Below are 24,977 nucleotides of genomic sequence, written 5' to 3' on the forward strand. Positions count from 1 at the left end.
AGGGAGTCAGGGAATCTATGATTTCTTGTCTTGTCAACAAACTGGGTAACTTAGGAAAATTACTTTGCTCTTCTTTAGGCCTCAGTTTCCTTTTTTTTATAAAATGAGGAGTAGGAACCACATCAATGACTATCAACCACATGAGGTACTCCTATTCACTTAAAAAAAAAATGCAAAACTCATGACAACAGTTGTTCTATTAGTGTTCAATGATGGAAAAAATAAATAACAAAAAGTTACTTTGGACACAATACTGCTTTTAAATGAACTTATGTTTTATTCTATTCAAGACCATAATAAACATACACTTGAAAATAGTAACATATAAATCAACTTATTTCATTTAATCTACTCGATATGTTTTCTCATTTATTATACCGAGTCATACTACATATTTTGTTGGCACTAAATAGCAAAATCACAATCACAGATTTACACAAAAGTAATCTCACTGGAACATATCCAAAAAGTCATCCAATCACTGCTTGAAGAGCTCCAAGGAGAGAGAATCCACTATTTTTTTTTTTTTTTTTTTTTGAGGCAGCCCATTATACTTTTTGAACAGAGCTATTTGTTAGGAAATTTTTCTTGACATCAAAACTAAATTTGCCTCTTTTTAACCTTCATCCAATTGCTGCTTGCTCCATCTTCTAGCGTCAAAAATATTAAATCTAATCCTTCCTTCCAAAATACTTTAGCACAATTAAAATTTCTCCTGAGCCTTCTTTTCTTTGGACTAAACTGCCAATTTCAACTGATCCTCAAAGGACATGCACTTAAGGCCCCTCACAATCCCGAAGTCCTTCTTTAACACTTCATTTTATAAATGTTCTTCTTAAATTGTAGTCCCCAAAATGGAATGCAGTACTCCAAAAGTAGTCTAGTAAGAACAGAACACAACACTACTATCAAATCCTGATTCCAAAAGATAGCTTATGCATCACTTAATGGATTCCAAGATCATTTTAGTTTCTTTGGTGGCTACATCATACTGCTGTCTCATATTAAGCTTTAAGCCCACTGAAAACCTTAAATTGTTTCAGAACAAAAAATTATCCTAAGTAGAACTTGATTATTTTTTATACCCAAAGCAAATCTTTACATTTATCCTTTTGAACTTCATCTTATTCAATTCAGCCCAATGTTCTGGCAATATCAAAATCCTTCTATATCCTTGTGTCATCTTCAAATTTGATGAGCATACAGATTTATTTCTTTATCTAAGCCACTGACAATATCTGGCAAATATGCTAGGATCCTCTTGCAGTAACTCCTCCAATCCCTTTCGACTACAAGTTGGGATATACCAAGCTAGATGATTTCTAATGTCTCTTTCAGCCCCGACATGCTATATTTATGACAAATCATTATGATTTTTTCTTTTATCTTTCCCCAAATTCCTTGAAAACTACATCCAAATGTTATATCTTGGTACTATTCACAGCCCTTAAAAGTTGTCATTTCATTCATGTCATGGCATTCAATAAATGTTCACTAAATAATATTCTTATTTCCTACAAAATGACACTACTAAAAAGATCAATACAACGAAATCTTTTTTCTTTTTTTCCAATTGCAATAATGAATCTACGCTACTTCTTTCACAATTCCTACAAAGTCAAAAAAGCGCAGTAGCTTGCATATAGAAGGTGCTTAATATAAATTTATTGAAATGAATTGCCCTGCCTGATCTCCAGTGTAACCAATAGCCCGCCTCTGCATAGCCTAGATCAGATTACAGATGCTGTCTGTAACCACCAAAAAAAAAAAAAAAAAAAAAGATCACTGTCCTACGTTAACCTGATTAGCAAAGTGCTCTAAGAATTAACTAAACCATGCAAAAATATTTAGCTTATGCACTGCTGAATCAATTGATTTTATGGTTCTGGGTATCCCAAAGCAACTTCTAACAGCAGAGAGAGGGAGCCAGGTGAAGAGCGATTCCCCAGTCGAGTTCCTCTGAAACCCGTTCTCTTCCAAATCTCCTAAATTGTCTCTCTCTCTGACAATTTAGCACAAACAGGATGCTCAAGCATTAAGTGTCACGAACTGACAAGAAGTCTGAATAGAATTTGCTCAATTCCCACAATAAAATGTTGGTTAGTACCTGGATTTCCCATCTCCTACCAGTAGGAAAAATGAAGTGGGGAGGGGGAGAGGGGGTGTGAGGAGGTGGAAGGGAGAGAGTTAAACGATCAAACAAAGCTCCAACAAGTTAGAAGCAATGTCCCTTTCTCCCCACCACATAAGATGCTCTCCCTGACTTCTCAAGGACACGGTCCCGGGAGACCCCAGGACCACAGTCATTCATTCCTCAGGTTTCCTCTTCCTTCGCTGCAGGCCTAGAAGTGACCGCAAGAATGGAATAAGGGAAAAGGGAAGGGGGAAAAAAGACTATGCTATGAAGTCGTCCTTCTTTACCCTATGGAGACATCCCCCTCCCGGGGGCGCAGGGGGCGCCTCCCCAACCACTCTTCCATCCACATCAGGGAACGAAGGCCAGGGCCGCGGCCGCCCCCGGGCTCCATCCACAGGGCGAGAGCCCCACCGAGTGGAAAAGGAAGGGAACAGCCAGGGGGCCTCAAGCCCGCCTCATGTGTTCCTAGAAGGGTCCCCGAGGCCAGGAGAAAGGGCCAAACTGAGCCCGGCCTCATTACCTCAGCGCTGGGGTGCTTGAAAGTGTCTAAAAATAGCAGCTCCATCGCCGAGTCCACCGCCATGTTTGCCGCGGGCGGGGGCAGGGGCAGGACTTCCGGGGTAACACAGCGACCGTAGCAGCGCAGCAGCTGGAGGAGCAATACTTCCGTCGTCCAGCGCGCCTGCGCTGACCTGGTTCCAACTCCTAGTTTGCCACCACGTTGTCCCGAGGCCACGCCCTCTTCGGTACCTTCACAGTCTCCTCCCCTTACTCTCGTCTCCTCCCCTTACTCTCGTCCCCTCAGAGGGCCAGGGCGAATCAGTGAAGGTACCCCTGCTCTAGAGGCCCTACGGGAAGTGGTGCCGCGGTTCCTTTCGCGGGTGTTGAGCTACGTGGGAAGCCTGGGAACGAGGAAAAAGCTTATCTCTCCGAGTCCCACACTTGTGGGCGCGTTCTTTTCCGGAAGAAAACGAATGTTGCCGCCGGCCAAATCGGAGACCTTATCACTTTGATCATAAAAGGCCAGAAGCCCGTCCTATGGAGCTACCCCGCCCGTTAGGAGCATTGGGGCCTTTCAGCGAGTCTCTATACGCGTCCTAAGCCCCCTCTCCTTATCGGGGAAATAGTTTGGAAAAGCCGCTTACAAGCCTCGCTTCCGAACCAATGGCCTAGTAATCCACTAACCCTCTCGGTGATCAGCAGTCCACTTTCTGGTATATAGCGGGGGGGGGGGGGGGGGGGGGCGGCAGTCACCAATGAAATTTCTGGCCTAGAACAATCACAAAATAAACCCCCAAAACCTGTGCGATGGACAGTGCGAGGTGATTAGTTACAGCTAACTGTTACGGATTCGCAGCACTAACCTAGTACCATCCTTTACAGACTGTGGGCTTCCTGGGGGCAGGGCCTAGGACTCAGCTAACTTTTTTTTTTTTTTTTTTTTTGCTGAGACAATTGGGGTTAAGTGACTTGCCCAGGGTCACACAGCTAGGCGGTGTTAAGTATCTGAGGCTCAGGTCCTTCTGACTTCAGGGCTTGTGCTCATCCATTGGGCCATCTATCTGCTCCTTCAGAAGTCAGTGAGACCTGGGACTTTTATTCCTAATATATTCCAATGGCATACTCAGCAGTTTTCATTGAAGGGCTTGTTGCCACTGATTGGTTTCATGGTTGGAGGTATGAACATAATAATCAAGAAGGTATGAGTTATCTCATATCTGCCATGGATATTTATTAGCTTGGCAAGGCAAGCCATTTTTTTCAGTTTCAGCTGTTTCAGCTGTAAGGTGGGGATAATAGTACTTACCCATCCCAAGGGTGGAGGTCAGGTGATGAGCTGCCATTCAAACTCCACTTGAAGACTTCCAGTATAGAGAATCCACTCTTTCCGAAGGCAACTCATTCCACTGTGAACAGCACTGATTGTTTGGAAGATTTTCCTCATATCAAAACTAAATCTGCCCATTTGCAGTTGTTCTTAGTGCTGCCTTCTAAATCCAAGGGTAAGAAGCCTAATATCCCTTCCACATTATACAAAATTAAATTCATGATGATGCTGTCCATGTTACCTCATCCCCTAGTCTTGTCTTCGTGGTTTAATAGCCTCAATTACTTTGACCAATCTCTATATGGCAAGTTGCCTTGCCTTCCTATCTAACTTGTAACAGTTTGTTGATGTTCTTCCTAAAATGTGGCACCCAAAACTGAATACATTAGTCCACATGTGATACAACCAGAATAAATGAGAGTAATATTGTTTCTGCTCCCATTCAGAACACTATGGTTCTCACTCACAGTAGAATTTTTGGTTATATTGTCCCAATATTGATTATTGTGGTGTTTTCTTCTTTTTTATAATATATGATGGTTCTCTGGGAGCAGGTTTCTTGGTGAGATTTTCTGGAGGCAGCCTTAAGTTTCACTTCAAAGTAATAATCACTTCAAATACAGCCAGGAGTCTCTCCCAGAGTGCTCTTTGGCCCTGAGAGCTTCTTGCTTATATGCTGTACACCGAGTACACACCAATCATTATATCACTGGGAAACCATTATTTGTTGTAGGATTAAATCAATTCTAAACTAGATTTAAATATTGACTCCTCAATTCTACTTAGTACCTTGTTTCAAGTTCTGGCCCATAATATCGCCTAGTAGGATCAGATCAATCATACTGAACCATGATAAATTAGATAATTAATTGTCTCTATTAATTCTAATGACTTAATACTTTGTAAGTGTGGTGTTTTTCTTCTTTAAAATATAATATGAAGGTTCTTTCTGAGAGCAGGTTTCTTGGGAAGGTTTTCTGGAGGCAGACTTAGTTTCAGTTAAAAGTAATAATCACCCAACTGCAGCCAGGTGTTAATAGTTCAGATCTTTTATTGCTTCCTCCAAAATAGCCCGGTTAGTTTTTCTTAGAGGCCTATCTTTCTGCTTGGTTCCAAGAGCTCTTGCAGTTGTCCTTTGCCTCTGCTTTCTTCAGCCTCCAGCCAGCACAAAGATGGAAGATCGAATGAATCTCTCTTGCCTCAATCTTTTCAGCTGAACTAACTTGACTGGGTCACTGAAGCTCTATTTATGCTCCTTCTCCAAGAGTGGGATTTGAGAGTGGGATTATGGGTTTCCTCCCAGAGTGCTCTCTGGCCCTAAGAGCTTCTTGCTTATATGAGCTCTCTAAAGGTGTGAACACAAGCATTGTTTCCACTTAGTACCTTGTTTCTTCTGGCCCATAACATCTTGTAAGATGAGATCAATCATACTGAACCATGCTAAATTAGATAATTATTGTCTCAACTCTAATGACTTAACACTTTGTAAGGATTCCAACAGATTCTTATATCAAGCTCACAGTCCACTAAATCTCTAGACCTTTTTCATACAAACTTTTGCCTAGGCATGTCTGTCTTATCCTATAAAAGGAATTTTTCAAATCATAGTTTGTTTATGTATATTTTACATTTATCTCTATTAAATTTAATCATCTCAATGGTCAAAGGATATGAACAGTTTTCAAATTAAAACCATTTCTAATCATATGAAAAAATGCTCTAAATTACTATTGGTTAGAGAAATGCAAATTTACACAACTCTGAGGTACCATTACACATCTCTGAGGTACCATTACACATCTCCCAGATTGGCCAAGATGACAAGAGAAGATAATGATGAATGTTGGAGATGTGGGAAAACTGGGACACGTACATTGTTAGTGGAGTTGTGAGCTGATTCAACCATTCTGGAGAGCAATATGGAAGAAAGTTTGTCACAAAGGCTATCAAATTATGCATACCTTTTGATCCAGTGTCTACTGGATCTGTATCCCAAAGAGATCATTAAAAAGATGAAAAAACCCACATGTGCAAAAATGGAGTAATCCTTTCTGTAATGGAAAAGAATTGGAAACTGAGTGGATGCCTATCAGTTGGAGAATGGCTAAATAAGCTATGATATATGAATGTTATGGAATATTATTATTCTTTAAGAAATGATCAGCCACAAGAAATGATTGCTTTGTACAAATGTTTCAAAGAGGCATGGACAGATTTACATGAACTGATGCTAAGTGAAATGAATAGAAGCAAGAGAACATTGTACATGGCAACAAGAAGATTATGTGACAATCAATTCTGATAAAAGTGACTCTTCAACATCTACGTGATTCAGGCCATATCCAATCGTCTTGTGATGAAGAGAGCTATCAGTACCCAGAGAAGGGACTGTGAAGACTGAGTGTGGATCACAAAATAATTTACTTTTTTTGTTGTTTCCTTGCATTTTGTTTTTTCTCATTTTTTTTTCCTTTTTGATCTGATTTTTCTTCTGTAGCATAATTGTGGAAATAAGTATAGAAGAATTGCACATATTTAACATATATTGGATTACTTGCCATCTAGGGGAGAAAGGTAGAAAGGGAAGTAGAAAAAAATTTGGAACATGAGGTTTTGCAAGGATGAATATTGAAATTTATGCATATGTTTTAAAAAATAAAGTTTTAACTAAAAATTTTAAAAATAAATAATTTTTTCAAAATAAAATTTAATCATCTATGAGAATTCTGCTCATAATATTGGAGTTTAAGGGGGAAATCCCAAAAATTGAGATTCCAGACCTGTGTCAGGTGGTGTCTCAAAGAATTTGCAGCCTTGACCCATCTACAAGCCAATGGGCAAAGTTTTTTGAAATTGTAATGCCAATTAAAGCCCAGCTAAGTTTCAAAAGAAATTAGCAAAGAACCAAGAGCAAGAAGATAAATTTATAGGAAAAAGAGAATTTATAGGAAAAAAAAACCGCTTCATCTCATGATAAACTAATTTTATGGCTTAGAGGTATAGTTGAGGAGGGGTCTGGTACTGACTTTCAGGTAACAGACACCCAATTTTGTTCTCCATCTACATCCTTTAAGCATCTCATTATTGTTGCTCATTAGTCTCAAACTATTATCACTAACCAACAGGCTGTTATCTTAACTGCTAGCAATATTTGGAGCCATAACATCTAGCTTTTATCAAGTAAACTGGGGCAGGATAACCTATGGGAAGAAATATATATTTCCAACTACATCACTCTCAAAGCCAGATGACTTTAGAGTTATTGCTACATCTTCCCTAAAAACAGCACCAAATCAATAGTATGAGCCTGTGAAAATCATTTTGGACCCTTTCAATGTGGCTAGCTGTGCTTCAGTATTTTATCATCTGAAAATCTGATAAGCATGCCATTTATAATTTCATCAGTGTCACTGAAGCAAAGGTAATTAATCAAAGAAGTTCCCTTTGGTCATTTTGGATAAATAAATCTCTTTTATGGAGTATAAATGAATCAGTAAATTAAGCATTTTTGACTGCTTTGTCAGGAGAAAGCTTTGTAACTCCTGTTTTTGCTATGCCATTTGAGTAATGCTTTTGCAAACAAACTGAGTCTACTGGCTCCCTGGGGACTTGTAATCTAGTGTTAAGAGGATAGTACTTACTATGTATAAAGCACTCTCCTAAGCTCTGAGAATACAATTAGAAAAATATTATATTCTCTGTCTTAAAGGAGCTCATATTTTAATGGAAGAGACAACAGAAATGGAAGGTTTCAGTTGCCAATCTAATAGAAAGATTCTGTAGTCCTTAGAGTGCAACAGCAAAGCAAATTCATTTCAATTCAATAAAAATTTATTAAGCAATTATTTTATGCCAGTCACTATACTAAATGATAGAGATACAAAAAGAGGGAAAAAAAAGTTTCTGTCTTCAAAGAGGACGCCATCTAGTGTGGGGGGGAGGAGTGCGGGGGTAGGGTGGGGGGGAAGGCAGTATGCAAACATTTGTACAGAGCAAGTTACATATAAAATAAATAGGAAATAATTAACAGAGGGAAAGGCATTAGAATTAAGAGAGGTTGAGGAATATGTATTATATCTAGGATATACTGCAACATATTTAACATATATAGGACTGCTTGCCATCTTGGGGGAGGGGGGGGGGTGGAGGGAGGGAGGGGAAAAAAACGAAACATAAGCGAGTGCAAGGGATAATGTTGTAAAAAATTACCCTGGCATGGATTCTGTCAATACAAAGTTATTATTAAATAAAATAAAATTTAAAAAAAAAAAGAGAGGTTGAGGAAGGCTTCCAGTAGGAAGGATTTTACTTGAGATTTAAAGGAAGCCAGAGAGATCAATAGTGAGAGTGGGAAAAGGAGAGCATCCCAAGCGTAAGGGACAGCAAGAGATGAGAGATGGAGTGTCTTATTAGTGGAACAGTCAGAAGCCAATGTTACTATATCAAAGGTTACATTTTAGGGAGTAAGGTATAAGAAGACTGGAAAGGTAGAAGGAAGCTAAATTATGAAGGGCTTTGAATTCCAAATGAGCATTTTGTATTTGCTCCTGGAGGCTAGAAGAAGCCACTGGCATTTATTGAATAGGGACAAAATGGTAATGATTCTTTAATATTATTTCTACTTTTTTGTGATGTGGAACATTTAATAGTACCAAAAGACTTTGGTGATAAGAACTTTCTTCTCTTGTTACTTAATAAATGTGGTTAACACTGCATAAGAGATGGTATGCATCTCCTGCTTCCCTGGATGATGGCTGTAGGCACTGGTCTGGAAGCATTGCTATTACAAAGGCTTTTGGGTCCTGGGTCCTATATGTTTTCATTAGACACTCAGGAGAGATGGTAATCAAGTCAATAGTGGTCATGTGACCTGCCCATCATATTCCTCCTCTACTCTTTCTGTCAAAGTGCCTATGAATATTTGAGCATACTTCTTCCTTAAAAGAATCGACATACTAATTGTTGCCATGTTGACAAAACAAGTTTTGAGTTTTAGGGACTAAGACTGCCCCCAAAAAGATTAGGTGGCTAGCACTCTGGAGAACAGAGTCTAATATGAAAAACACTTCTCTATGTCCAACTATAAAAGAGAATAACAAATTGTTTTTAGCCCTTTTTGTCTTCTTTACCTTTTATTTTGCTTCTGCAGTGCCCAGAGAATCACAAGTATATGGAGTAGATAGTGGATGGAAGGAAAAAAACCTTCTTCCCTCTCCTCTAACCTCCAGGAATAGTTAATCCAACTTGCAGTAGAGGCTCAGAGATGATCTGTTTACCTATGATGTGATCTAAGAAGAGGGCTACTGAGACTAGACTCTTTCAACCCAAAGAATAGCAATAGCCAAGAATCATAGTATAGGACCAGAGGTTGAAAGTTAGAATGATCTTTAGAGGTCATTTAGTCCAGCACTTCAATTTTTTTCACTTGTGATCCCTTTTCACCAGAGAAATTTTTATTCAACCTAGCTATGCAAATTAAACATTTGTTGATAATCATAATTTTATAACCTCCACATATAGGATTATATCCTCATATGGGATCCCAAACCAACACTTTCATCTTTTTAAGATGAAAAACCTGAGACTCAGAGAGATCAAAAAGGGAGAAAGAGTCAGAAGTAGGATTCAAATCCATACCTTCTGATCACAAATTAGTGTACTTTCTAAACTGGCAGAAGCATGTGACAGAAACAGAAATTTGCTGGCCCATTCAGTCCAAGATGATTCATGGATAATATTCCAAATTGTTTCTTTAGCAGTGTGATTCCAGAGTCTAATTTTCTAATTGGAGAAGCAAGATTTTCTGGGAAGCACCAATCTTTGGGGTTGTTTGGGGAATAACCCAAAGTTCAAGCATTTTTAAAAACAACTTTTTAATAAGGGAAGCAAGATTTCATAGCTAAATATAAACATTGAAATCTAGCCTTCTATCCAGAGTAGAGAGATGTTACAGGCAGCCTTAAACATAAGGATTGCTTTGAGAGTAGCCCCAAATACAAGATTTTAGGTATGAAACCCTTTAGGAAACAGAAGAGGATTTCCTTAAAAGCATTCTCTTGAAGAAAGAAGATCACAATCTGACCTCTGCAACCAGAGACACTTAAAGGTTAAAGTTACATCATAGAATGACAGTAAAAATAGAGACATTGCCCAAGCCTTAGTATGGTGAGTGATCTAAACAGTGCAATTCTGATGGAAAAAGTTTACTTTTATGCAGTACCACAAAGTTTGGAAGTATTAGAAATGGTTTAAGTTTTATAACCATTGGGGATAAATTAAAACAGTTACAATAAATGAAATATAGATTGGATTAAGTGACTGCTGAAGTCTCTTTTATAATGCTCCCTCAGGGCTCACTCAACCTACCCAATTTATACTAGTGCTGGCAGACTAGGTCCCCAGAAAGAGAGCTTCTACTATTTCCATGGTTTAGTGGTGACATTTATGGAGGTCTATCCTTCTAACACTAGATCAACAGCTCCCAATGAATAGAATCATTTGCTTAGCAAAAGCATTTACTGAAATGGCTTAACAAGAATAATAGTTATGTTTTTCCAGCAATAGAGGCTTACTGTCCCTTGAATAGCTTCAGAATCTAGAGTCAGAGGAAAGAGTCACAAACAGAGTACAAGAGGGCACACACATAGGGAACAAATATGACCAAGGCAATTTATAGCTCTGGAACCTCATGGCTTCAATGTCCTTTGTGTTCCTAAAGGGTCTTTAGGATTTTTTCTGTAAGGTATGATTGGTGAGGAATGGGTAGTTCTGTTCTTCAGTTGAACTGGCTCTTCAAAAGCATCTCCAGTGGCTCAGCTGATCTTGTCCCTTCTAGAGTCCAATATCTCAGGTAGATAAGCAAATCCAATGCTAGGCTAAGGCAGGTAAGTCATTGGGACACTATGCTGGCTCTTCACCAGACCAGCTGCTCTGCCACTGGGAGATAGGAGACTAGTTACAGTTTGTCTCTCTCCCTTTGTCAAAGACAGTCAGCTCCATAACCACATAATAGTGGATCAATTTAACAATTTCAATTCAGAGGTTACAATTCTCTTATTTTCTATCTATACATAAAAACAGCTACAACATGAGCATGAGGCTGGTGCCCTTGTTAGGAAATGAAGCAGCTTCCTGCCCTCATAGCACCACTGCCTGCCCTGAGATGATGATAAAAAAATATTCAATTCTTCATACTTCCTGACACTTAAGAGGCAATAGAGTCCAGGGGTAGCTTAATCTTCAGGAGCCATCTCTTTAACGATCTATTTAATAATCTATTCTAGATTTTTTTCTAAGGATTGAAGTAAAGTTCATTGACATAGCTTTCAGTTTATGGCCTTTTTTTCCATTTTTAGTGTGAGAAATTTTTTAAAAAGATAACCTAAGTGCTAAGCAGGTTTCTATGAAATATGAAAAAAATACTGAGGCAAAGAGCTGACTTTTTTAATAAAAATTTATAAAGTCCCACAGCTGGCTGTTTTTCTGAGCCATTTAATCTCTCACTGCCCCCCAGGAAACTCTCTAGTACAAGAGCAGGTGCCAATCTGTCTTAATAGAGGGTATTCCTCATCCTCAGCACCCTCAGAAATTGCTGGTCTGGAGAAAGTGTAACAGTGCTTACTTTGATCCTCACATTCTGAAAACCAGGTGTGTTAATTACATTTTACCTCTCCTATGCTTCATGACTCCAGGAAGGGTTGTCTTGGGAAAAATACTAGAATGGTTTCACCATTTCTTTCTCCAGCTCATTTTACAGATGGGGAAACTGAGATAAACAGAGTTAAGTGATTTGCCCAGAATCATCCAGCTAGTAAGTCTGTGGCCAGATTTGAACTCAGGGAGATGAGTCTTCCTGACTCTAGACTAAGGAACTTAGAGGTACCTAGTTTCTATCTTTGGCTCAAATTCCATTAGTTATGCTCCCTCAGTTTTAGGGGTTTTCAATACTCCAGTACCATTTAACTACTTAACAAAGATTCACCTTTACAAAAGAATATTTACTTCAACAGTATAATAAAAACAAACATACAAACACTTCCCAAAAAAACTTAGGGTCATAATCTCTTAATTCCCTCTAGAGGTGGACTTTTGAGGACCAAATTCATAGTTTGTCAGCTCCAAAAATCCTGTATTTCCAACAATCTATAAGGGGCACCCAATCTTCTCAAGATTTCTCTACTAAGCTGACAACACCCTTTGGCTAAGAATCCAAGGTCACCATGGCTCAAATCCCTAGATCCAGTGACTCTGCTCCCTGCATCTAGAAATATAAAGGACAACCATAACATACCAACACTCTACACCAAGTCCATTTCTTGGGACCATAGAACCTAAGGAGAAAGTGGCCATTACTCTTATCCATTGTAGCATCCATGCTGTAAGTAAATAAGATCTTCAACTTTACATACTAATAGGAATGTCGCAAGGGGTGGGGGGAGCAGGAGGAGGGGGAGGGGGGAGGGCGGGGAGAAAGACAGGGACTGAGAAAGGCTGCCCCAGATTGGTAGTTTTAAAGACAAGCATTTCTGGTTATGTAGGCAGTGTGAAAAAGGCTGCTCCTTCTTCCAGAAGCAAGTCCCTAAATCTCCCAAATGGCTGCCTTCCTTTTAAGTGACTGGGTTATGCTTCTCAAAGAAGGAATAAAAGAGGATATACAGGAAAGCCTCCTGAATATTGCATACAACCACTATAGAATATTGATGGGAGGATATGGACAAGAATCACATAGTCTAACAAAAATAGAATAGTTTACAATGGTGACATCACAGATCCATCTAAATATCAAATCTATGATTAACAGTATCATTGGCAAGAATAATAAATTATTCAAAATCCTTAACATTATCTGTATTTTATTCATTTGCATCAAGATCATATGAGTTTTTCGTTCTTATTTTTATTTCTTTTAAATTGTTTTTATCATATCTCCATATATTTGCTTTATATCTCTAAGACAAAATCCTATGCTAAGTACAAAATGCTAGAACTAAAAAATACCAGACAGAAACAATATCTAATTTACTATAAATAATGTCTTCTTACTGATAATGGCTTGTGATAAAGGCACAAATAAATGTAACCACCAGGGGGAATCTAAGCTAATGAGGTTCTACCTATTTGATTCCAGCCACTATTATAACGAACCATATTACACAAGACAGCCTAATTAAGTTTTCCTTATATGGGTCAGTACCTGCAATTTTCATAGTTCTCTTTATTTTATGCCTTTGTTAAAATAGTCGGGAAGAATGGGTGACAGAATAAATTAGGAAGAGGATCACAGCTGTGTACTTCCTTTACAATAGCAAGATTGGATTCTTACAGAGCCCAATCTCAGCTTAATTAACACTGTACATTCCAATCTTTCTAATATTCCTAAGGCATATTTCATGTTAGCCTATCATTAAGTTAATATCATATTATTTAATATCATTAAATGACCAGATCATAAAACAGCATGAGTACTAAGCAAACTTCAAAGCATATAACCCCAAGGGCTATATTCTCCCACTTTTGTCCTCTTGCAATGTTTCATGTTGGCCTAATGATGACCCTGGCTTCTCAAAAACTATCTTGGCAGTATAAAAGTTCTTGCAGGTTCTGTTGAGCTAGAGAGAATTTGGGAATGGGCTTGTTGACAGAATATTTTTTTTTTTTCCTCAACCCAGTCTAGCTAATTCCTAGCGGCTCATCAATAGGTTAGCTTGTTCTCAAATATGCAACCCTCAAAGACCAGTTATCAAATCATATAGATGATAGTCTTGTGGAAGGAGTATCCATTTTGGGTAATATTATTCATAGATCTTTGAAGTCTTGAAGAAGAATCTCATGACTATATAAACTGAGGTCACCATTTCCCTCACCTCTCACCTAGAAAACAAAAGTTGTAGTTATAAGTATAAAGGCTAGATGTACTTTTTGTTGTTCATTCATTTAAGTTGTATACAGCTCTTTATGACCCCACTAGGGGTTTTCTTGGGAAAGATTCTAATATGATATTACTATTTCTTTTTCCAGCTCATTTTACAGAAGAGGAAATTGAGTAAAAAAGGATTAAGTGATTTGCCCAGCACACAGCTAGTAAATGTTTATGATCACATTTGAACTTAGATCTTAGTCTTCCTGACTCCAGACCCAGTACTCTCTATCCACTGCACCACCTAGTTGCCCAGTGACACACCAGGCACTAGAAAGAGATATGAGGTGGCAAATGACTGCCAACATTGGGGAAAATGTGATGGCACAAATCACTCTATACAATGATAATAATAATTATAAAACAGCTAATATTTATATAGCATTTTAAAGTTTGCAAAGCACTTCACATATTGATTTTTTTTGATCTTTACAACAATACTATGAGGTGCTATTATCTCCATTTTGCAGAAAAGGAAACAAAATCTCAGTGTATAAGTGCTATATATGCATGATCACATATAGCAGACAGTACGAGTCTAAAGCAGGATTTGAACCTGGACTTGACACTGACAAGTAGAATTTGTATTTTCTTCTGAAGGCTGATATCTCAGATGTCAGAGATTCTGCCCCAAAATCAAACCTATTCATCATTACTGATTCATATGGGAACGAATGATAATAACCTTAATAATTCTGTAAATACTCTGAAAGTTCAAGGGCCTCATAGTGCTATTGATGATTTTTACCTCATTCTCTTTAAAATTTGGGATCTGAAGCAAGCATAAAGTGAATATTTGTTCAGAAGTACACAAATGGTGTTGAAAATGGGATTTAATTTTTACACCACGGATTAAGACTCCAAAATGATGACTTCCTTAGTGTAATAAATGATCTAGTAGTGTATTGGGGGGGGAGGGCTAGCCCAGTCCTGGAAGTATCTGCACACAGCCTGTTTAATGTTTAATGGGCCTGCTACAGAAAGTATATGATATATATAGGACTGCTTGCCATCTAGGGGAGGGGGTAGAAGGAGGGAGGGGAAAAATCGGAACAGAAGTGAGTGCAAGGGATAATGTTGTAAAAAAATTACCCTGGCATGGATTCTGTCAATATAAAGTCATTATAAAATAAAATAAAATATTAAATTAAAAAAAGTGTATGATAACCCAGAATGGAAGGACATAGCTCTCTATTTATGGGCAAGTATTAGTCTTCTTTGAATATTCTGTTTACTGTATATTCAAGAAAAGCCTTCTAATTGACTGCTAAGCTAGAACAGAGGCACTAACCAGTAAATGATCTTTCTCTCACATGACAGTTTGAGAGAAGAGGAGAAAGGGCGTAAGTCTCAGAGGAGACCATTTCTTATCCCACCTGATTGCATGTGGCTTCAGAGTCACATAATGCTTCAAAGTTACATAATGATTATTAGGCAAGCACTCAGAGGTCAGAAGTGATACAAGGACACTTTCAAAGTCTCCCTGAAGAACTTTGGAACTGATTGTAAGACATGGGAGACAATGGTATAAAATTGCCAGCTTAGCATGTCCATATCAAAGAAGATTCTGGGCTCTGAGTAAATCATATTTACAGTAGCTCAAAAGAAATGTGAAATGTGCAAATGTGCAAATTTAGAGACATACCCATTCCAAACGGACATATAGAATATTTGTGCCTTTTGAACTTACACTGGTCTGATTAGCAACAGTTGGATGTACTGTATCTTGACCCCGATGTAGTAATGTCATGTTGGTTCTTTTTAAGAACAATGGACAATTACAACTACTTACCTATGTTGCATTCTTTTGTCCTTGTTATGTCTGTTCTCTATTGTCCTTAGGTAAAGGAGAATTAGAACACAGAAGATGACTGGCACATGATAATAGCTAATATTATTAGCTGTTATAATGATTTAAGGTTCACAACACACTTTTACTAATATTATCTTACTTTGTCTCTACCACAACCCTGGGGAATAGTTGCTTATAACACTACCATATTATGCAAATGAGAAAAATGAAGCAAAAAGGTTAAGTGACTTGCCAAGATTACACAGTTACTAATTATCTGGGGCCAAAGATGAGTTCAGATCTTCCTGACTCCAGATTCCCATTTGTATCTCCTTGTTGCCTCTAGCAGATGCTAATTAATGTTTGTTGACTGATTAAGGACTGCCTATGTATCTTATGAGAACTGGAAAGATAGCTGGACATAATCAGAAGCCAGTCAGATATCATTGGCTTATCAACAAGAATGTATCCTTAAATATCAGTTCTCCACTTCTCCAGGATGAATCTAAGTTTCCTGAACCAATGGTTAAATTCTTTTTTCTTTATATATTTGGCACCAGCACTGAAACTTGCTCACAGCATATACTTAACAATGAAAATTAAGAAGATTAAAAGTTTGCTTCAAAGGCAGCAAATATCTCAATTGACTATGAATAAAACTGGGAAGGATTGCTAATATATTAGATGTCAGAATCAGGAGCCTAGAAGACCTGGATGTCTTAGAACAGATGTCAATATGAATAATTAATATTCTACATATGTAGCTACAAAACAAAGATAATCTTGCTTCAATAAATGACAAAGATAAAGGAGGAGGGCACTTCTAAATTGTTTTAAATTAAAGAAGTATGGAATAAAATGTATGATGGGAAAAGATTTACAAATAAAAAGTGATAAAATCATGAGACCAATTTAAAAAGGAAATAGGTCAAGTGGAGAAAAAAAAAAGAACAGGAGTTGGGGAGGGTGGAGACAAAAAAAAAAGAAGAAGAAGAAGAAGAGGAAGCACGGAACAGTATAGAAATGCAAACATTAAAGAGTGAAAAAGGAATAACCAGAGAGCCAGCAATAAATCTCTCTATTCCTTGTCATTTGTCAGCTCAAATGCGGCCTCCGGATAAATTTATTTGATGGCTTCTAAAAACTGAGTAGGGGTAAAGTCATCTAACATGAGAGAAGAAAACAAAGATTGGAACATAAACCTTAAAAAAATTTTTTTACTCCTTTTAGAAATTAAGTTAATCCCTGCAATGCATGATTTCTGAAATTAGTACCAATATAATATAATCACATAGTTCTTCAGATATCTAATAAATTTCTTTTCACTAGTCTTTATAAAAGATGATAAATGAATATGTACAGACATGTATTTACTAAACTAAGCATTATTCTATAAAGTAGTTTTAGTTGTTTAACAGAGTACTATGAAAGCTGAAAGACAAAATTGTTTTTCCATTATGGATACTTAATAAAATCATGACTTTTTAATCTTTAAAATTTTAAATTTAAATAAAATTAAACAAATAAATGAAAATAAATTAAATAAATAAAAAATTTTAATTGTAAATTTTTAAATTACAAATTACAAAATTTTTTAAAAAAACTATTACTTGTTTCATCAATCCCAATTACATCTAACATTTTTTCCTTTAACAGTCATCTTTTTAAAATTTTGAGCGGTAAATTCTCTCTTCTCTAATCTCTTCTGCCCCTTAAGAAAGCAAGCAATATGATATTGATTATACCTATAAAGTCATGTAAAACATTTACATATTAGTCATAAATTTTTAAACAGGAATTAAATTTATTAACTTTTGAAGAATTAATTTCTAATCTTTAAACTAAGGAAGTTTATTTTAAGAATTAAAACTAAATCATATTTCTTACAACTAATTCACTCAATCTCCTACCTCAAGTTTTCATTCTTTTTTAATTCTTTACAAGTTATGTTGTTGCTTTATGTTTTAAACCATAGTAATTTCCTCCTCTAAAAAGTATCCTCTCCATTAAACCTTACCTTGCAACAAATACAAACTTTTAAGCAAAGCCAAATAATATAGCCACTGTGTCTAACACTATATATAAGATTTCATATTTGTAGTCCCCATCCCCAAAGAAGGAAACTTGAATTTAATGATGTTTTAAAAGAAAAAAAATGAAATTTTAAAAATCAGTGAATCTTGTGAACTTGGGGCCTCTAGGTGGCGCATTGGATAGAGCACCAGCCCTGAAGTTAGGAGGACTAGAATTCAAATTTGATCTCAGACACTTAACACTTCCCAGCTGTGTGACCCTGTGCAAGTCACTTAACCCCAATTGCCTCAGCAAAAAAAGAAAAAAAAAAAGAAGAAAAAAGAAAAAAAAAAGAAATCTTGTGAAGTTTATTTTTGGAAAAAAATATTTTCCCCCCAAATGTCCCTTTTAAAATGTAACAAAATCAAAGGAATAATACTGAAGCTTGATCAAACTAGGATTCTTTGGAAACCTTCAGGGTTTTCAGGCTGTTACAGGATGACAATGATTCACTAGCTTGGTTTTTTTTTTTATTTTCTTTGAGTATTTGAGTATTATTTGTATAATAGCATAATTACCATTTTTATCTTTTCCTACACAGTTTTGCTTTTTAGAATCACATAATTTAGCTCTACCTCATTCTTTCTTTTGGACTACCCAATTACTAGTGACAGTCTTAGCAATGTGGCTTACATTTCCATGTATAAAACATAAACAGTTTGTCCATATTAAGTTCCTTGAAATCAGTCTTTGATGTTAGCTCTTATATTGTAAATTTTCTATTGAGTTCCAAAATCCTAAAACTCTTATAGTTCACTGAAAGTCAATTTAAAAAAAATTCAATACTACTTAAATTTGCTGGATATATTTTTGGTCACAATTCCAATTCTTTTGATTGTTGATATATAATTCCAGGACCAGAATCTGTGACCTTTTATTGTAGTGGGTGATAAGTCTTAGACCAATTTAAGTAATGTGGATGCAAAAATTCTTTTTTTTTTTCATTTTTATTATAGCATTTTATTGACAGAATATATTAATTTTTCAACATGGATCCTTGCAATCATTTCTGTTCCAACTTTTCCCTTGCTTCCCTCTACCCCTTCCCCTAAATGGCAGGCAGTCTCATATATGTTAAACATGTTAAAGTATTCTAAAACATGATATGTGTGTACATATGTATATAGTTCTCTTGTTGCACAAGAAAAATCAGATTTAGAAAGGTAAAAAACCTGGGAAGAAAAACAAAAATGCAAGCAGTATACACTCATTTCCCAGTGTTCTTTCACTGGGTGTAACTGGTTCTACTCATCACTGATCAATTGGAACTGATTTGGATCCTCTCTTTGCCGAAGATAGCCACTTCCATCAGAATTGATTCTCATATAGTATTGTTGTTGAAGTGTATAATGTTCTGGTTATGCTCATTTCACTTAGCATCAGTTCACATAAGTCTCTCCAAACTTCTCTGTATTCACCTTACTGGTCATTTCTTACAGAACAATAATATTCCATAACATTCATATACCATAATTTACCCAGCCATTCTCCAATTAATGGGCATCCAATCAATTTCCAATTTCTAGCCACTACAAAAAGGGCTGCCATAAACATTTTTGCACATACAGGTCCCTTTCCCTTCATTAAGATCTCTTTGGGGTATAAGCTCAGTAGAAACACTGCTGGATTAAAGGGTATGCACAGTTTGATAACTTTTTAAGCATAGTTCCAAATTGTTCTCGAGAATGGCTGGATTTCACTAACAATGCATCAGTGTCCCAGTTTTACCACATCTCCTCCAACAATCATCATTGTCTTTTCCTGTCATCTTAGCCAATCTGAGAGGTGTGTAGTGGTATCTCAGAGTTATCTTAATTTTCATTTCTCTGATCAATAATGATTTGAAACACCCTTTCATATGAGTAGAAATAGTTTCAATTTCATCATCTGAAAATTGTTCATATCCTTTGACCATTTATCAAATAGAGAATGGCTTGATTTCTTAAAAATAAGAGTCAATTCTCTATATATTTTGGAAATGAGGCCTTTATCAGAATCTTTAACTGTAAAAATGTTTCCCAGTTTATTGCTTCCCTTCTAATCTAGTCTGATGCAAAAATTCTTAATAAAATACTAGCTAGGAGACAAAGATTATACGTAGTAACCAAGTGGAATTTACAGCAGGAATGAAAGGAGGCTCTAATATAAAGAAAACTATTAAGATAAATGATTGTATCAATAATAAAATTAACAAAAATATAAATACATGCAGAAAAAGCTTTTAAGGAAATATAACACTCATTCTTAGTTTAAAAAAATAACACTTGCATGTATAGTTATAAATAGATTTTTCCATAGTAAAGCATCTTAAAAGAAGCATCTACCTAAAATAATAAGCAAATATTATTTGTTATGAAGATAAACTAGAAGTCTTCCCAATAAGATCAAGAGTGAAACAATGATGCTCATTATCACCAATATTATTCAATATTATATTAGAAATGATAGCAATAAAAATAAGAAAAAAAAGAAATTCAAAAATTAGATGAGCAATGAGGTAACAAAACTATCACTCTTTGCAGATGATATGATGATATATTTGGAAAATACTAGATATTCAACTAAAAAGTAGTTGAAACAATTTCAGCAAAATAGCAGAATATAAAATAAACTCACATAAACCATCAGCATTTCTGTATATCACCACCTAAATCCTACAGGAAGAAATAAGAGATCCCATTTAAAATAATTGTAGGCTATATAAAATACCTGAGAATATGTCTGACAAGACAAACCCAGGAATCACATTAACATAATTATAAAACATTTTTATACAAATAAAGTCAGGTTTAAATAATTGAAGAAATATTAAATGCTCAAGAGTGGGCAGAGCTCATAATTCTGCCTAAACTAAGCTACTTATCCAATGTCATATCAATTGAACTAAAAAATATATTTTATTGACCTAGTAAAATAATAATAAAATGTATTTAGAAGAATGAAAGATCAAGAACATCAAAGAAATTAATGAAAAAAAATGTAAAGGGAGGAGGTTTGATAGTACTAGATAATGAAGTATAATATTAGGTAGCAATTATCAAAACTATCTGGGACAGGCTAAGAAATAGAAAGGTGGATCAGTGGAACAGAGTAGACCTACAACACATGATAATAAATTATTTTGGTAACTTTGTGTTAAATAAATGTAAAGTTAAGTTTCAGAGATAAAAACATACGATTTTGGTAGAAATTGTTGAAAAAACTGGAAAGCAATTTGGCAAAAATTAGGTATAAATTAATATCTTACACCATTCACCAAGATAAGGTCAGAATGGGTACATGATTTAGCTATAAAGGGAGATATAAGTAAACTAGAACATGGACATTTTATCTATCAGACTTGTGAACAAAAGAAGAATTTATGAATAAATGAGATAAAGAATATTGTGAGATGTTAAATGGGTAATTTTGATTGCCTTAAATTTAAAATTTTTGTACAAATAAAACCAATGTAACCAAGGGTAGCAGGAAAGGAGAACACTGGAGAAAAAAATTTTTTATACTTTTTCAGATAAAGGTGTCATATCTCAAATAAATAGAAAACTTTGTCAAATATATAAGACTGTGAGTCATTCTTTAATTGATAAATTGTCAAAAGATATGAACCAGCAGTTTTTTTATGAAGAAATCAAAACTACATATAGTCATATAAAAATGCTCTAAATCATTATTGATTAGAGAAATGCAGATTAAAACAATTTTGAGATAGCATGTCACACCAGATAAATTAAAATAATAGAAGAGAAAAATGTCGTAATACAGGAGCCATCTAACTCAGACCTGTAGAATAGATCTCTTCATGTGAGCAGATGATGATAATACAAAGAGACTGAGAGACAATTATGTACTCTGACCTCTCTCCTTTTCCTTCTTGCTCCAGTTTATTTCATTCCAATCCACAAAGAACATCTGCCCGTTAGTAAAGGCTACTTTGCAACTCCTTTGAGTGTTACAATTCACAGCTGTGGAAGCTCTTGGAAAATTGATCTGCCCCTTCACCTAGACATGGTCTTTAACAAAAAAATGCAAATGTTAAAGGGGATACAGAAAAATCTATTGTAAATCCAACCATTTTGTAAAACAATCTGAAATTGTGTCCAAAGAGTTATAAAACTGTGTATTCTCTGTGACCCAATAATACCACTTTTAGGTCTATTCCCCAAGGCGATTAGAGGAAAAGGAAAAGAACCTATGTATTCTAAAATATTCATAGCAGCTCTCTTAGCAATGGCAAACAATTGGAAATTCAGGAGATATCTATCAACTGGAGAATGGCTAAATAAGTTGTAGTATATGATTGTGATGGAATTACTACTGTAAGAAATGATGAACTGGTTGATTTCAGAAAAAATGTGGAAAGGTTTGCATTAAATAATGAAATAACAGAAGCAAAATAACATTATATACAGCAATAGAAATATTATTTAAGGAATAATTGTGAGCAATCAAGTTATTCTGAGTACTATCAACATTAATGCAACTACAAAGGATCTATGAAGGAAAATATTATCTACCTCTAGAGAAAGAGCTGATAAATAGTAGCATGCATGGTATGCTTTTATGTATATTTTTAAATCTTCATCAAATGATAGCCTTTTCTAGTGTGGGGAAGGCAGGGAGGAAAGGAGGAAGGGAGACAGTTTGGAATTTAAAATATAACATAAACAAACTGAATTATTTTTTAAATCCCTTCATTGCTGAGTCATAAACATATGATCTACTGGAATTAGGAAAGGCAACTCTGTCCATATTTCCAGAGATGATTCTTCTATGATCATCCTCCACTTCCATTCCTTTTTCACAAATATTGAAGATATTCTCTATATATGTGAAAGCCATTGTCATTCTTTTTTTCCCCTCATATGTGATCAAAAGTTGCCATTTGGGGAACGAGGGGAATATGATTCTTAGTACTTGCCTAAAGATAGTTAGATGTGAAGTGGATAAAGAACTGGGTCTATGAGGAGAAATCATTGAGAGATTATTAAACTACCTGAAAATGATGCTCAAGAAAAGATTCTAGATATCATATTTCAAGAAATTATAAAGGACAACTACCCAAATAGTTTAGAACCAGAGGGCAAAGTTAAAATGGAAAGAATCCACCAATCATTTCATGAGAGATGCCAAAATGAAAACTTTCAGGACTCTTATAGCCAAAATCCAGATCTCTCAGGTCAGGATCACACAAGATATCACACAAGAAAGGAATATAGGTCTTTCGTTATGATATTCTATAAAGCAAAGTAGGAAAGTAGCAACTTAGAATAACCTACTGAATAAAATGACTATAATTATACAGTGGTGAATTAATATTTAATGAAAGAGCACTTTTAAAAAAAATTTCTCAATCACATGCAAAAACAATTTTTTTTTAAGTTTTAATTCCAAATTCCTTTCCTTTACTCCACTCTTTGACAAGGAGGACAATCTGAGAGCAATTATACTTTTACAGTCACACAGAATATTTCTATATTAGTCATTTTACAAAAGTAAACATAAACAAAAAAACAATAATAAAGAAAAAAATTTTTCTGCAGCAATTGCTTATGGTCACACAGCTAGGAAGTATTAAGTAGTCTGAAGTCAGATTTTAACTAAGGTTCTCATGACTTCAGGGCTGGTACTCTATTTACTGTGCCATCTAGCTGCCTCTAAAATTTTAAAGTAGGGGGAAAAAAGAGCAAGGTCTAGAATAAGGAAGACCCGAGTTCAAATCTTACCTCAGACATTTATTGTGTGATCCTGAATAACTTGTTTATCTCAATTTTCCCAACTGTAAAATGAGGATAATAACAGCACTTACCTTGCCAGGCTGTTGTGAAGATTAAATGAGATATTTCTAAAGCATACAGTATGTGCTATATAGAAGCTTATTCCTTTATTTCCTCTGATTTTATAGAGCAAGACTATTTCTCAGTAACTTCAGCATAGTAAGTATTAATTGGATGATAAGAATTTATAAACTTCACCTGGAAGTAAGCTAGATATCCACGTGTCAAGAGTTCCCACCTTGTCACAGAGATATCAATGATAAAACAAAAGCCTCGTCTTATGTTCCTTTTATAAACAAAAAAAAATTAATCTTGTCAAGGAAATCTCTTGTAGCTTATAAAATATATTCTGAAGGATCTTTCAAAACTTCCTTCAGGAACATTCTGCCATAAAATTGACTGTCCCCAAATGAACAGGGTTCTCTATTTCTAACTTTAAAAGGAGTTTACATGGGAGTTCCACGGGAGAACCAAGATGGCAGAGTGAAATCAAGAAGCTGCTTGAGTTTTCCCAGTTTCCCTTGAAAATCACATGAAACCAAGCCTCTAAATAGAGTCTGATAGAATGAAGCTCAAGAGAGATTTGAAGGACTTGAAGAAAAGTCAGTCTCTCTGAGATGGAAAGTTAGTGCTCAGCCTAACTCAGATGGTGCCAGGGAAAGCCAGTAGGTGGATCTTAATCACAGCAAATCAGCAATTGAAACCCCTGTCCTGGCTCAGTAGCTAAGCAAACCAATGGGGCAAGAAGGCAAATTAACAGCCTAGCACGGAGAGAGTAGGTAGTATTACCCCTTGCTATGAGCAAGATACCAAACACAAGAGACCCCTGTGCTCAAATCCAAGGCTCAGACCCACACAAGAAGCTTGTAACCCAGGAGCAGAATTTGATCATTAAAGTCACAAAATAGGAGAAAAGGGGAAAAAAATGAGCAAGAAACAGAAAAGAATCTCAACCATAAAAAGCTACTATGATAACAGGGAAGACCAAAATTCCAACTCAAGATCCACAGAGAAAATCTCAAAGAGTGATATGTAGTGGTCTCAAGCCCAAAGAGGCTTTTTAGAAATGTTCAGACAAGATTTTGAGAGGCAAATAAGAGAGGTAGAAGAGAAATTGGGGGAAAAAATGAGAGGTAGAGAGTTAACAACTTGGAAAAGGAAGGACAAAAAAAAAAAAAAGACTGAAGAAAACAATTTCTTAAAACACACAATTGGCCAAATGCAAAAAAAAGAGAAAAATTACAGAAGAAAACAACACTTTGAAAAGTATAATTAATCAAATGGAAAAAGAGATACAAAAGCTGTTTACATGGAAGAATGGGTTATAAAAGAAGACTGAAAGAAGGAGGAAATTTCAGAGGTGACTTGGAAGGCTTTGAGCTTGTGAAGAAAGCCAAAGACCAAATCTAAGGAAAAGTTATCTGGAGAATTTGGGAAAATCTGATGAAAAACTGAAG

The 24,977-nt window shown here is 35.8% G+C and overlaps 1 protein-coding gene across 3 annotated transcripts in view; it reads right to left on the reverse strand.

Annotated features, from left to right (window-relative positions):
* Positions 1–2,763, reverse strand: part of VIRMA (vir like m6A methyltransferase associated) — an 83,607-nt gene extending 80,844 nt beyond the window's left edge. Inside the window, exon 1 of one of the 3 annotated variants that reach the window (XM_051970848.1) lies at positions 2,658–2,763. In XM_051970848.1, the coding sequence (XP_051826808.1) occupies positions 2,658–2,720 (63 nt within the window). In that variant the 5' untranslated portion in view covers positions 2,721–2,763. The remainder of the gene's footprint in view (positions 1–2,657) is intronic. The other 2 variants (XM_051970846.1, XM_051970847.1) reach the window with 2 other exon arrangements.
* Between the last annotated feature and the right edge of the window lie 22,214 nt (positions 2,764–24,977).

Source organism: Antechinus flavipes, chromosome 1 (genome assembly GCF_016432865.1).
Source record: "Antechinus flavipes isolate AdamAnt ecotype Samford, QLD, Australia chromosome 1, AdamAnt_v2, whole genome shotgun sequence".
Taxonomy (NCBI): Eukaryota; Metazoa; Chordata; class Mammalia; order Dasyuromorphia; family Dasyuridae; genus Antechinus; species Antechinus flavipes.